At 34.8% G+C, this 12,594-nt stretch overlaps 2 protein-coding genes across 2 annotated transcripts in view; both read left to right on the top strand.

Annotated features, from left to right (window-relative positions):
• Positions 1 to 2,483, top strand: part of LOC109851589 (polyubiquitin-like) — a 4,690-nt gene extending 2,207 nt beyond the window's left edge. Inside the window, exon 2 of the mRNA XM_020421806.1 lies at positions 678 to 2,483. Within this exon, the coding sequence (XP_020277395.1) occupies positions 678 to 2,285 (1,608 nt within the window). The 3' untranslated portion in view covers positions 2,286 to 2,483. The remainder of the gene's footprint in view (positions 1 to 677) is intronic.
• The window catches only part of LOC109851588 (ATP-dependent zinc metalloprotease FTSH 2, chloroplastic-like), an 8,958-nt gene continuing 3,798 nt past the window's right edge, over positions 7,435 to 12,594 (top strand). The window contains exons 1-4 of the mRNA XM_020421805.1: positions 7,435 to 7,708; positions 8,461 to 9,651; positions 10,009 to 10,322; positions 12,538 to 12,594. The exon at positions 12,538 to 12,594 is cut by the window's right edge and continues 139 nt beyond it. Of these exons, the coding sequence (XP_020277394.1) occupies positions 8,470 to 9,651; positions 10,009 to 10,322; positions 12,538 to 12,594 (1,553 nt within the window). The 5' untranslated portion in view covers positions 7,435 to 7,708; positions 8,461 to 8,469. The remainder of the gene's footprint in view (positions 7,709 to 8,460; positions 9,652 to 10,008; positions 10,323 to 12,537) is intronic.

Raw genomic sequence — 12,594 nt, 5'->3', positions numbered from 1 at the left:
TAACCCACAAAAAGAAAACCAAAAAAAATGCAAAAAAGGGGGAAAAAACACCAAAGCACACACACCACCACTGCCACCAAAAAACAAGGTAGCAGCCTTCTCAAACTGTCTCAGAAGTGTACTGTTATTTTTTCCCTTTTCTTTCTGATGTTTTACCCTTCAAAAGAGTGCTGTAATGGCTGAGCTAGTTTTCATCATTTGCTTGCTTGCTTGGCCAAATCTGTTTTATTGCAAAATTCTTATGTCAAGGTTTATCCTTTTTGTATTTAGAAGCTTATTTCCGTGCTTAGTTTAGTACATCTCCTTTATAGTTCTATATATTTTTATGCACAAACGATGGACCTGCTTTCATGGTACTACTACCAAAGGATTGCTTCTGGAATTTTATATTTATGGTACAATTGCGGTTGCTTCTTGAACTTTGTGTGATTGCTAAAAATAAGAATCGGAGGTACTTAAAACTAAAAGTCTATATGTAATATCTATTGCTGATGCTTACATGTCTGAAGATCATTCTACACAATTATTGCATGGATAATAAATATACGTTTGCCTTGTCTTGTTCATTTCATTTTTTAGAGATATGATACCAATCTTTGTATGAGAGCGTTTTGTGTATGTTTATTCATTAGTCTCCTTGTAACGAGGTAACTAACCTCGCCTTGGTTCTGCTACAGATGCAGATCTTTGTGAAGACACTTACAGGAAAGACTATCACCCTTGAGGTGGAGAGCTCAGACACTATTGACAATGTCAAAGCCAAGATCCAGGACAAGGAGGGCATCCCCCCAGACCAGCAGAGGCTCATTTTCGCAGGAAAGCAACTCGAGGATGGCCGTACTCTCGCTGACTACAACATCCAGAAGGAGTCCACCCTCCACCTTGTGCTCCGTCTCAGGGGTGGCATGCAGATTTTTGTCAAGACCTTGACAGGAAAAACCATCACCCTTGAGGTCGAGAGCTCCGACACAATCGACAATGTCAAGGCCAAAATCCAGGACAAGGAGGGCATCCCCCCGGACCAGCAGAGGCTCATTTTTGCTGGGAAGCAGCTTGAGGATGGCCGTACCCTTGCTGACTATAACATCCAAAAGGAGTCGACCCTCCATCTTGTCCTTCGTCTAAGAGGTGGCATGCAGATTTTTGTCAAGACCTTGACCGGCAAAACCATCACGCTTGAGGTTGAGAGCTCTGACACAATCGACAATGTCAAGGCCAAAATCCAGGACAAGGAGGGCATTCCCCCAGACCAGCAGAGGCTTATTTTTGCCGGGAAGCAGCTTGAGGATGGTCGTACTCTCGCCGACTACAACATCCAAAAGGAGTCCACCCTCCATCTTGTGCTAAGGCTCCGTGGAGGCATGCAGATCTTCGTTAAGACACTGACTGGCAAAACCATCACCCTTGAGGTCGAGAGCTCTGACACAATCGACAATGTCAAAGCCAAAATTCAGGACAAAGAGGGTATCCCCCCAGACCAGCAGAGGCTCATTTTTGCGGGGAAGCAGCTTGAGGACGGCCGCACCCTAGCAGATTACAACATCCAAAAGGAGTCCACCCTCCACCTCGTTCTTCGGCTTCGTGGAGGTATGCAAATTTTCGTTAAGACCCTGACAGGAAAAACCATTACCTTGGAGGTGGAGAGCTCGGATACAATCGACAATGTCAAGGCCAAGATACAGGATAAGGAGGGCATCCCCCCGGATCAGCAGAGGCTCATCTTCGCTGGGAAGCAGCTTGAGGACGGCCGAACCCTTGCAGATTACAACATCCAAAAGGAGTCGACCCTTCACCTTGTGCTCAGGCTTCGTGGTGGTATGCAGATTTTCGTGAAGACTCTTACGGGGAAGACCATCACTCTTGAGGTGGAGAGCTCGGATACCATTGACAATGTTAAGGCCAAGATCCAGGACAAGGAAGGAATCCCCCCGGACCAGCAGAGGCTCATCTTCGCAGGAAAGCAGCTCGAGGATGGCCGCACTCTAGCAGACTACAACATCCAAAAGGAGTCCACCCTTCATCTTGTGCTCAGGCTTCGTGGTGGTATGCAGATTTTTGTGAAGACCCTTACAGGGAAGACGATCACTTTGGAGGTGGAGAGCTCGGATACCATCGACAATGTGAAGGCCAAGATCCAGGATAAGGAAGGGATCCCTCCGGACCAGCAGAGGCTCATCTTTGCAGGGAAGCAGCTCGAGGATGGGAGGACTCTTGCAGATTACAACATCCAGAAGGAGTCCACCCTTCACCTTGTCCTCCGCCTCCGTGGTGGTGCTCAAAACTAGATGATGATCAGTCAAGTTTCCGGCGGTGGTTTCGTTGTTTCAGCACAGTGCTTGTGAATAATGCGCTCCATCACCTTGCGTGTGTGGAGGCCTTCTAGTTTGGTTTTATGGACGTGCTCTAGTTGTGTGCTACTTATGAACTTGGTTGTGGTTGTTTGGAATTGACTGCGTGGTTCAAATATGTTTTCTTTATTTTAAGTTTGCGTGTGGCTATTGTTGGTATTGCTTGCTGCTGGTCACGTATGTGCGTATCGTTTTAATGCTGAGGTGCGTTTTGGCTCGCAAGTTTCCTGCTCCATTGATATTGCACGGGTTGTGACGATGCATGAGCAGAGAGTTTATGCCGTCTGAAGCTTAGCGGCCCGCCCGTCCCTTAAGCGTTGCTCAGTTGCTGATACGGTAAACATCCGGGGTGTTATCTTTATAAGTGAGAAATCCCATCGGCGAAGGCGACCTCGTAATCTATAGTCAGCTTGAATGATTTAACCCAAAAATAAACCATCAAATGTGTCATACTCGGGAGAGCGTAGTACGCTCGCACATGATTTTAAGCTAGTGTTGAAGACCAAATCCAATGACCTGCTCGACATCTACCTTTTAAACCCATCAACATTACGGAAAACTTCATGGCCTTCGCGTTTGCAGTGAACTACTATTCGCTGTATCTTTAAATAACGATTTAACAATATGTTCATCAACAGCTGAATTATCAAATTGGTACTTTTTTTTTGTACAAAAAAAGCTTCAAAACCTCACGTGATGCTATTAGTGCTATCTTATTTATGAGGAAAATATCAAAAGATTATTTGGCACATTGGTTTAAGGATAATAAATGTGCCCAAACCTGTGCAAGTAAAACTAGGGATAAAGAAGTGCAATGCACGTAGTTAGATACCATATTTAATTATTTTTGGTTTATTTTCTAACTAAAATTTTTTCCTCAGTTCCATTTTAATAGTTTATGCTTATTTTTGTTTTTAAACTTTAATATTGTGATTATTTATTTTCTTTGATGTTTGTTTAAATGGGCTATACCTAATTTAAAATTTCATGTTGATATTTGAATTGATAGAAAACAAATATAATCTGAAGCTAATTTGAATTTTTATATTATTTGGGCTGACATAAACCCAAGCTTTACTTGAGAAAAAACAGTGTTGCAAAAGTAACATAAATATTAAAATAGTGTTATACAAGGTGAATTTTTAAAACCAATAAGGCAAGATGATTGATTAAAAGTATACTAAAACGATAGAAAAGAGAATATAAAATTTGGTCTTAATCATTAATAGTCTTCATAAAAATTATAAACTAAATATTAATACTAAATCTAGTATATTTTTATATGATAAAAGCATCCACATAAGCATATAAAAGTACTAAAAAAGTTCATAAAACTCCCTTCTAAAGATTCCTAATTTCACTCAAAACAATTAAACTATTCTATAAAATATTCCAAAAATATTATCTTTTATTTCTTCAATTTTATTTTTTTATTAAGCTAAGATCAATCCTTCTTCACCTTTATCTTTTTTTTGGATAATTCTAGAATAGTATCTTCATCATCTACATCAATTGTGACATCAGGCTGGAGTTGTATTCTTTGCACTATTATCTTTTCTAGGCTCGTTATTTTTTTATCTTCTCGTTTACCTTCACAAAGAAGTTGAACATATTTCTAATGTTCAACACAAACTTCTTAAAATACAAACTTTAATTTTTTCCATATTTTAATGAGAATAAATTTTAATGTTATATATATAATTCTTTGTGTTCCTGATTTATTACTTAAATAAGGTTAAGAGCTATCACTTTTTCCTCTACAATGAATTCTTCTAATGTGCATCTAATAAGAATTTCTAATATATCAATAATGTCATATTTGTTTTATCCCTGCTATTTTTTCACAAAGATCTGAACTAAATACATGATTTTTTTTCATTACCAAATTGTCTTAGATTATAGTATTAATATTTAATATCTTTAGTATTCGAAAAATAGAGTATGAAATTTATGAATACTTACTAATATTTCTTGTATCTTCCATGAAAAATTCTTCTTTGACTGAGATGAAGTTGTTAAATTATTCTTTAATGGAACTCAGTCGGTGCTTTTTTTATTTATTTATGTCACTTTCTCATTTGCAATGAAAATATCTTGATTCTTTTGAATGATATCTCTGAACATTTTGATAGTTTCTCCATATATAATTTCTTGCATTATTATACCCTATAAATATTATTAACATTGGAGATTAATGTTTTAAAATTATAATCAATTGATGCTAAGCTGTTATAGTTTCTCCAAATTTTAATTTTTTAGAATTTTTGGGTTGTTTTTTATAATTTAAACTTTTCAGGGTGTTTCTATAATTTTTGGGACATTGAGGTGTTAATTAAAAATTTTAAATTCTTTGAAGGTTGCTGTTAATTTCTTGATTTCATGTTTGTTGTTTTAATTTTTGAAATGTCAGAAATTTTCAAGTGCATTATAGTAATCCCTTGAATTCATCTATGTTGTTTGCAAGTTTTAAAATTTTAGAATTTCAGGTGCTTGTTTGTAATTTAAACTTTTGATGGTGTTTCTATAATTTTGAGATATTAAAATGTTAACAATACATTTTAAAATCTTCGCAAACTGCTACTAATTTTTTAATTTCATGTTTTTTGTTTTAAGTTTTTAGAGGTCGAGATAGTTTTTGTAATTTTAATCTTTTTCAGGGTGTTTTGTGTAATGTTTAAACTTTTAGTTTTTTTTTAATATTTTTTTACTATAGTATGTTAGCTACATATAATTTCTTTATCTTAACAAAGTAATACTATAAATATGTTTTATATATTTTATTAATAATATTTTTCTAAATTGTTAAGCTGTAGATAGTTCATGTGGGATTAGGATAGGATATAATTATGAATAAGATAGATTAAAATATAAATAAAATATTTAAAATAATAAAGGATAATATTAACCATAGAAAGATTTTTTCAAACTCGTGCTTTAATATATCAATAATGTTGTATTTTCTTTATCCCTGATATTTTTCACAAATATCTGAACTAAATACATGCATTTTTCATTACCAATTTGTCTTTGATTATAGTATTAATATTTAATTTCTTTAGTATTTGAAAATAAAGTATGAAATTTATGAGTACTTACTAATTTTTCTTGTATCTTTCATGAAAAATTATTCTTTGATTGAGATAAAATTGTTAAATTATTCTTCAATGGAACTCAGTCGGTGTTTTTTGATTTATTTTTTTCACCATTTTCAATGGAAATAGTTTGATTCTTTTAAATGATATCTCTGAATATTCTGATAGTTTCTCCATATGTAATTCGTTGAATTATTATATTCTATAAATATTATTAAAATTGGAGATTAATGTTTCTAAATTATAATCAATATATGCTACGCTATTATAGTTTCTCCAAAATTTAACATTATAGGGTTGTTTTTATAATTTAAACTTTTGAGGATGTTTCTATAAATTTTGTGACATTGAGGGTATTAATTAAAAATTTTAAATTCTTCGAAGGCTGTTGTTAATTTCTTGATTTCATATTTGTTGTTTTAAGTTTTGAAATGTCAAAAAATTTTAAGTGCATTATAGTAATCCCTTGAATTCATCTATGTTGTTTGCAAGTTTTAAAATTTTAGAATTTCAGGTAAGTGCATTATAGTAATCCCTTGAATTCATCTATGTTGTTTGCAAGTTTTAAAATTTTAGAATTTCAGGTGCTTGTTTGTAATTTAAACTTTTGATTCATCTATGTTGTTTGCAAGTTTTAAAATTTTAGAATTTCAGGTGCTTGTTTGTAATTTAAACTTTTGAGGGTGTTTCTATAATTTTAAGATATTGAGATGTTAACCGTAAATTTTAAATTCTTCACAAACTACAGTTAATTTCTTAATTTCATGTTTGTTGTTTTAAGGTTTTAGACGTCGAGATAGTTTTTATAATTTTAAACCTTTTCAGGGTATTTTGTGTAGTTTTTAAACTTTTTAGGTTTTTTTACAATACTATATGTATTATAGTACGTTAGCTGCATATAATTTCTTTATTTTAATAAACTAATACTATCATTATGTTTTATATATTTTATTAATATTTTTTTAAATTGTTAAGCTATACATAGTTCTCGTATGATTAGGATATGATATAATTATGATTAAGATTGATTAAGATATAAATAAAATATTTAAAATAGTGAAGTGTAATATTGAACATAGAATGATTTTTCTGAACTCGTGTTTTTAAAGAGAGTATGATATGATATGATATGATATATATGTATATATATAAAAAGAAGGGATACCGATTCTTGGTTTATATTTTGGGAAAATTGCTTCAAGGCCCCAAAACCCAACTTCTATTGTGCCCCAGCCCCCCTTACTTTCCCTAATGTGCTGCAGCCCCTCATTTTTAAAAAAATTACGTCCAGGTCCCTCAATGGCCAAAAACCTGATTTTGCCCTCCCTTCACCTCCCTCATCCTCCTCCTCCTTTGTCGGTCCCCCTTTGCCCTTCCCACCTCCACCTACACCTCCATCCTCCTCCTCCTCCTCCGGTCCCCCTCTGCCCCCTCCGTCACCGGCGTCGTCATGAGGAACTTCGTGTGGCACATTAATAAGAGTTAACATGTTAGTTGCAAGAGTTAACATGTTAGCTGCAAGAGTTAACATGTTAACTACAAGAGTTAGCATCCGCTGGCATGAGAAAGAGGATGGTAAATTTGGGATTTAAGCCAACTGACATGTCTAATCATGACCTGGCATGTCTAATCAACTGCTGGCATGAGCTGGAATCATGATGGAGGGGCCTTGGGCACATTTTTTCAAAAAAAGGGGCTAAAGCACATTAAAAAAAAATAGGAGGGGTTAGGGCACATTGAAAGTTCAAATTTGGAGCCTAGAAGTAATTTATTGTTATATTTTTGAGTCTACTTATGCATTTCCCCTTTCGTCTACAAATTAATAGTCTTTGACAATTACTAATAGAACCGGTTTGGATTCGGGTCTGGGTGGAATGTCTCTATCCACACCCACTCCTCATCCAGCGAGTCAAAACTTCTTCTGTTCACTGGCGTAATCCCCGTCAAAAAAATAAATAAATAAATAAATAAAGAAAAAGAAGAAGAAGAAAAAAATCTTCGTTCCTCTGGTTGATTGTCGTCTCTCCTCCTTTCCCTTATCATGAACGTGGGTTTGGACTCAGCCACGTCTCCAACCTGAGAGTCGTGGAAAAAAGAAAAAAGATTCAATCGCCTCCTAATTATCTCCTCCTCTTCTCAACTTCTCTCTAGTTATAAACCCATACCCCACGTTGAGATCCCAATAGAGCAAAGCCCCTCTTGTTCTCTCTCTCTCTCTCTCTCTCTCTCTCTCTCTCTCTCTCTCTCTCTCTATTGGGCATAACACAGGTAGCTTTCTCCCCTGATTTTGTGTTTGTAACAGCAAATCTATTCATGGGTATTTCTTCTTTTGCCACTAGGATCGAGTTTTAAGTTGGTATTTGATGGGTTGATCGTGGGATTGGGATTACTAGTATTTGTTTGTGGAAATTAGTCGTGAAGTGTTGTTGTCTCATCTTCACTGTAGCAATTTCACAAGCATGTGGTAGTTCTCTCTCCTTAGAGAGAGCTTTTTTTTCATTAAGAATTTGTGGGTGTGCTTTATTGTCTAACTTTCTCTTTGGAAGTTCAAATTTCATTGTTTTGCTTTCTCAATCTGTACTATTATTAACCATATGTGGAAACTATTAATGTTAAGTTTACATATAGCGTGGATTGTGCTAGGACTATAGCCACTTAACTTGAAGAAGTGTTGCATGCTGTGAATTGGTTACAATAGTTTGGCCACTTGCAGCAAGCAAATGAACTTGTTGGAGTTGTGGGTGGGAATCGTGACTGATTCAAAATTTATCATGTTTGGATCAATTCTAATGTGCAAATCGTGTTACATCTAGCAAAGTTGTGGAACAAGATATTTGTTTTATATTGCCGGATGCATCAGATAACACCTTTGAAGCATCCGACCGCTAATTTTCTTAACACCATTTTAGATGTTGCGTATCATGTGTAAAGAGTATCAATGCGTAACACAGTAACTACATTTATTTCTGTATCTTATTTGAAGTGTCAAGTGTTAATTTCCACTTCCTTCTTCCATGCAGCAATTACAAATGGCAGCTTCATCTGTATGCCTTACTTCAAATGGAATATCAGCTACTAAATCAAATTTCTCCAAGGAAATCTATGGTACACGACTAGCTTCATCAGCAAGTGTTCCTCCACTAAGTTTAATGCCTAGGCCAGTCTCAGTATCTGCCTCTTTGGAACAAAAACAGCAAGCAGGAAGAAGAGGGTTTCTGAAATTACTCCTCGGAAATGCTGGACTTAGTTTACCAACATTAATGAGCGCAAAAAGTGCTTATGCTGATGAGCAAGGTGTGTCTTCATCAAGAATGTCATATTCGAGATTTCTCGAGTATCTTGACAAGGGCAGAGTGAACAAGGTCGATTTGTTTGAGAATGGAACCATAGCAATTGTTGAAGCAGTTTCACCTGAGCTTGGAAATCGAGTACAAAGGGTTCGTGTACAACTCCCTGGGCTCAGTCAAGAGCTTCTTCAGAAATTAAGGGAGAAAAATATAGATTTTGCAGCACACAATGCCCAAGAGGACTCCGGCTCTCTTTTGTTCAACTTAATTGGGAACTTAGCTTTCCCTCTTCTCCTAATTGGGGGCTTATTTCTTTTGTCGAGGCGGTCCTCTGGTGGGCTTGGTGGGCCCGGAGGCCCAGGATTTCCCCTTACTTTCGGCCAATCCAAAGCCAAATTCCAAATGGAACCAAACACTGGGGTCACATTTGATGATGTCGCCGGAGTTGATGAAGCAAAGCAAGACTTTATGGAAGTTGTGGAGTTCCTTAAAAAGCCCGAGAGGTTTACTGCTGTTGGTGCTCGAATTCCTAAAGGAGTTCTTCTCATTGGACCTCCAGGAACTGGAAAGACTTTGCTTGCAAAGGCAATAGCTGGTGAAGCTGGCGTTCCATTTTTCTCAATTTCAGGATCGGAGTTTGTGGAGATGTTTGTTGGAGTTGGTGCTTCAAGAGTTCGTGATCTTTTCAAGAAGGCAAAAGAGAATGCACCTTGCATTGTATTTGTTGATGAGATTGATGCTGTTGGGAGACAAAGAGGAACTGGAATTGGCGGAGGGAATGACGAAAGAGAACAGACTCTCAATCAGCTTTTAACCGAGATGGATGGTTTCGAAGGAAATACCGGGGTTATTGTGGTCGCAGCTACCAATCGTGCTGATATCCTAGATTCGGCTTTGCTGAGGCCTGGACGATTTGATAGACAGGTTAGAAATTTGAGTGAACATAAGCAATACAGTAGAGTTAGTTCCAACTGATACAGTATTGTTGGTTGCATTTTAATAAGATCATATTTTAATTTTTTGGGTAACCTAAACTTTATAGATTATTTAAATCCTTTGAACTTTTTTCACTTAATTGCTATGTCTGCCAAAAAAAATCTTTACACCTGTTAACGCCATTTATGAGAATTTCCAACAGTTCAGGGGTTTTACGTTAATTTTGTTAATTTTGAAAGTTCAGGGAGGTTTTCTATAATTTATTAAATTCAGAGGGATTTTTGAAATCTGCCCAATACTTTTCTCCCAGACCACTGTAATTTCTTTTTGTATTATATTGAACAGGTATCTGTAGATGTTCCAGATGTACGAGGACGCACAGAGATTTTGAAGGTGCATGCTAGCAACAAGAAATTCGATGGTGATGTTACTCTTGGTGTCATTGCCATGAGGACCCCTGGTTTTAGTGGAGCAGACCTGGCTAATCTTTTGAATGAAGCAGCTATACTCGCTGGGCGTCGTGGAAAGACAGCCATTTCATCTAAAGAAATAGACGACTCAATCGACAGAATTGTGGCTGGAATGGAAGGAACAGTGATGACTGATGGGAAGAGCAAAAGCCTGGTAGCTTACCATGAAGTAGGACATGCAATTTGTGGGTATGGATCAAACTAACTCGTAGTCCTCCTTGTTTCTTTGTTTCCTGTGTTTTTTTTATATTAGTCCCTTACAACTTGTTATTTCTAAATTAGACTACCTTCATACTGCTTCAAAATGGGGACTTATTTAAATCAACTTAATAGATTGAGGGTCTTATTTAAAACAACTTAATAGATTTGAAGGTCCTACTTGAAAGGATTGTAATAGATTTGAGGGTCTTATTTTAAACAACTTCATAGATTTCGGGGTCTTATTTAAAACAACTTAATAGATTTGGAGGTCTAATCTACTACTTATAAAAGAGAATATGGGTGTCAAAAATTTTGATTTCCTATTCCTCTCAATGCTAATAATTCTCAATTATGCTCATCATTTCTAATTAATCTTTCACTGACCGCTCATAAGCTATTGTTACCTATGCATCTTCTTTCCCAAAATCTTGTGCCATTCACAAAAATATGCTTAATAATTTATAATAATGAGAAAAATGGCTAAATTAGCAGATTGGTACTTTTTGTACACCCCTCTTGCCAGTTTGGTATTTTTTTCTAGCTCCGAGGATGTTTTGGTATTTTTTTTAGCCAAATGTGCAATTAGACCCAGGAGAGAAAAGCCATGAAACCTCTTTCCTCCTAGTTGCTTTTGGCCTCCCAAGCTTTCTCGGCACTATATTTGGAGGTGATATCATGCCCTCCCCTTTTTAGTCCCAAATTTTATTTCCTTTAAATTGATTCAACATTCTTGTTTAAGCTTGGACATAGTTGTTGTCCTTATACCAATGTGCGGAATAATCTTCTGCCACTTTCCTTGTGAATAAGATAGCACTAATAGCATCAAAGTTTTGGATCCAATTGCACTTTTACCTAGGGGAAAAAGCATCAAAGTTTTGGGTCTAATTGCACTTTTGGCTTAGAAAAAAACCAAAATATCATCAGAGCTAGAAACAATACTGAACTGGTAAGATGGGTGTACAAAAGAACAACTATAAAATAAGTTATAATTTAATATAAATAATTATTAATTCTAACAAAATAGTAGAAAATATTATTTAATAAATTGTTCTACGTAATTACAATTAAGAAAATAATAGGATAACTATTAATTGTTTAATAATAGTATGATAAAATAAAATACTATTAAATACTATTAAGAATTATAGTGTATTCTTTAAAATATAGTATAAATACTTAACTAGTGTATTATTTTATTGTATTACGCAAATTAGGAATCAAATTATTATTTAATAATTACTCTTTTAAATAAATTATTTGATAATATTGTCATAAACTAATGTATTAATTGTGTAATAAAGTAATATATTGCTTTATATTTTTGATAGTATTATAATTATACTATGTATAGTTATTATAAATAAGCACATTTACAAAATAGGATAATTTGTTATAATTATCCTTAATTATATTTTCAACTATTAAAACGTATTACAATACTCAATAATTATTTAATATGTGATAATTATTTAAATAAATTATCATTAAATTATAATAATTATTTATACTATTCTTTATACAAATTTTATTGTGCAATCTTATTTATTAACACAAAATTTAGTTGTTCACCATTTTCCCGTCAATGAAACAAAATTCAAAGAATAGATTAAATACGTGAATGTGCAAAGCATGTGTACTATACTAGTTTAGAAAATGCTGATTGGGTGTGAAAATGCTGATTGGGTGTCTAATATAGACTTAGCAAAGATTTGGGGTCTCATATAACAAAAACCCTTCTTTGTTTCTTATATTCTCTAGCCAATGCTTTTAAAACTTATTTTTCTCTAGTTTCCAAGTACTCTAGCTGATTGTCATGTAGTTTCACATACAACTGATCATGCACCTCTGCACAGTAATCATATTATTATGGTTGGGATGGGATTTGATTGGCTTTTTAACTAGTTTTTGTGCTTCAGAGACAATGCAATTTCTTATAGAAATTAAAATCATGTACCTTGTTGTCTAAGACATCTTTTTAGTCTGGAAGAATTGATTGAATAAATATATATATATATATATAAATATTTGAACCATAAAAGTGTTCCCTTGTATACTTTTCTCAAGTTATTATTGCAATATAGGTCAAAGCACCAGTTTCATACGTATCATGCATTCCCAATTGATCTAGTACTTCAAGACTGTGATACCTAAATCAAATCTAAAAGACTTCAGCTAACTGACATTCGACATCTGTTTACTGCAGCACTTTAACCCCAGGTCATGATGCTGTTCAAAAGGTCACCTTAGTACCCCGAGGCCA

This window comes from Asparagus officinalis, chromosome 8 (assembly GCF_001876935.1).
Source record: "Asparagus officinalis chromosome 8, Aspof.V1, whole genome shotgun sequence".
Classification (NCBI taxonomy): Eukaryota; Viridiplantae; Streptophyta; class Magnoliopsida; order Asparagales; family Asparagaceae; genus Asparagus; species Asparagus officinalis.
The sequence above is the reverse complement of the archived record's forward strand: the minus strand, read 5'-3'. Positions and strand labels throughout refer to the sequence as shown.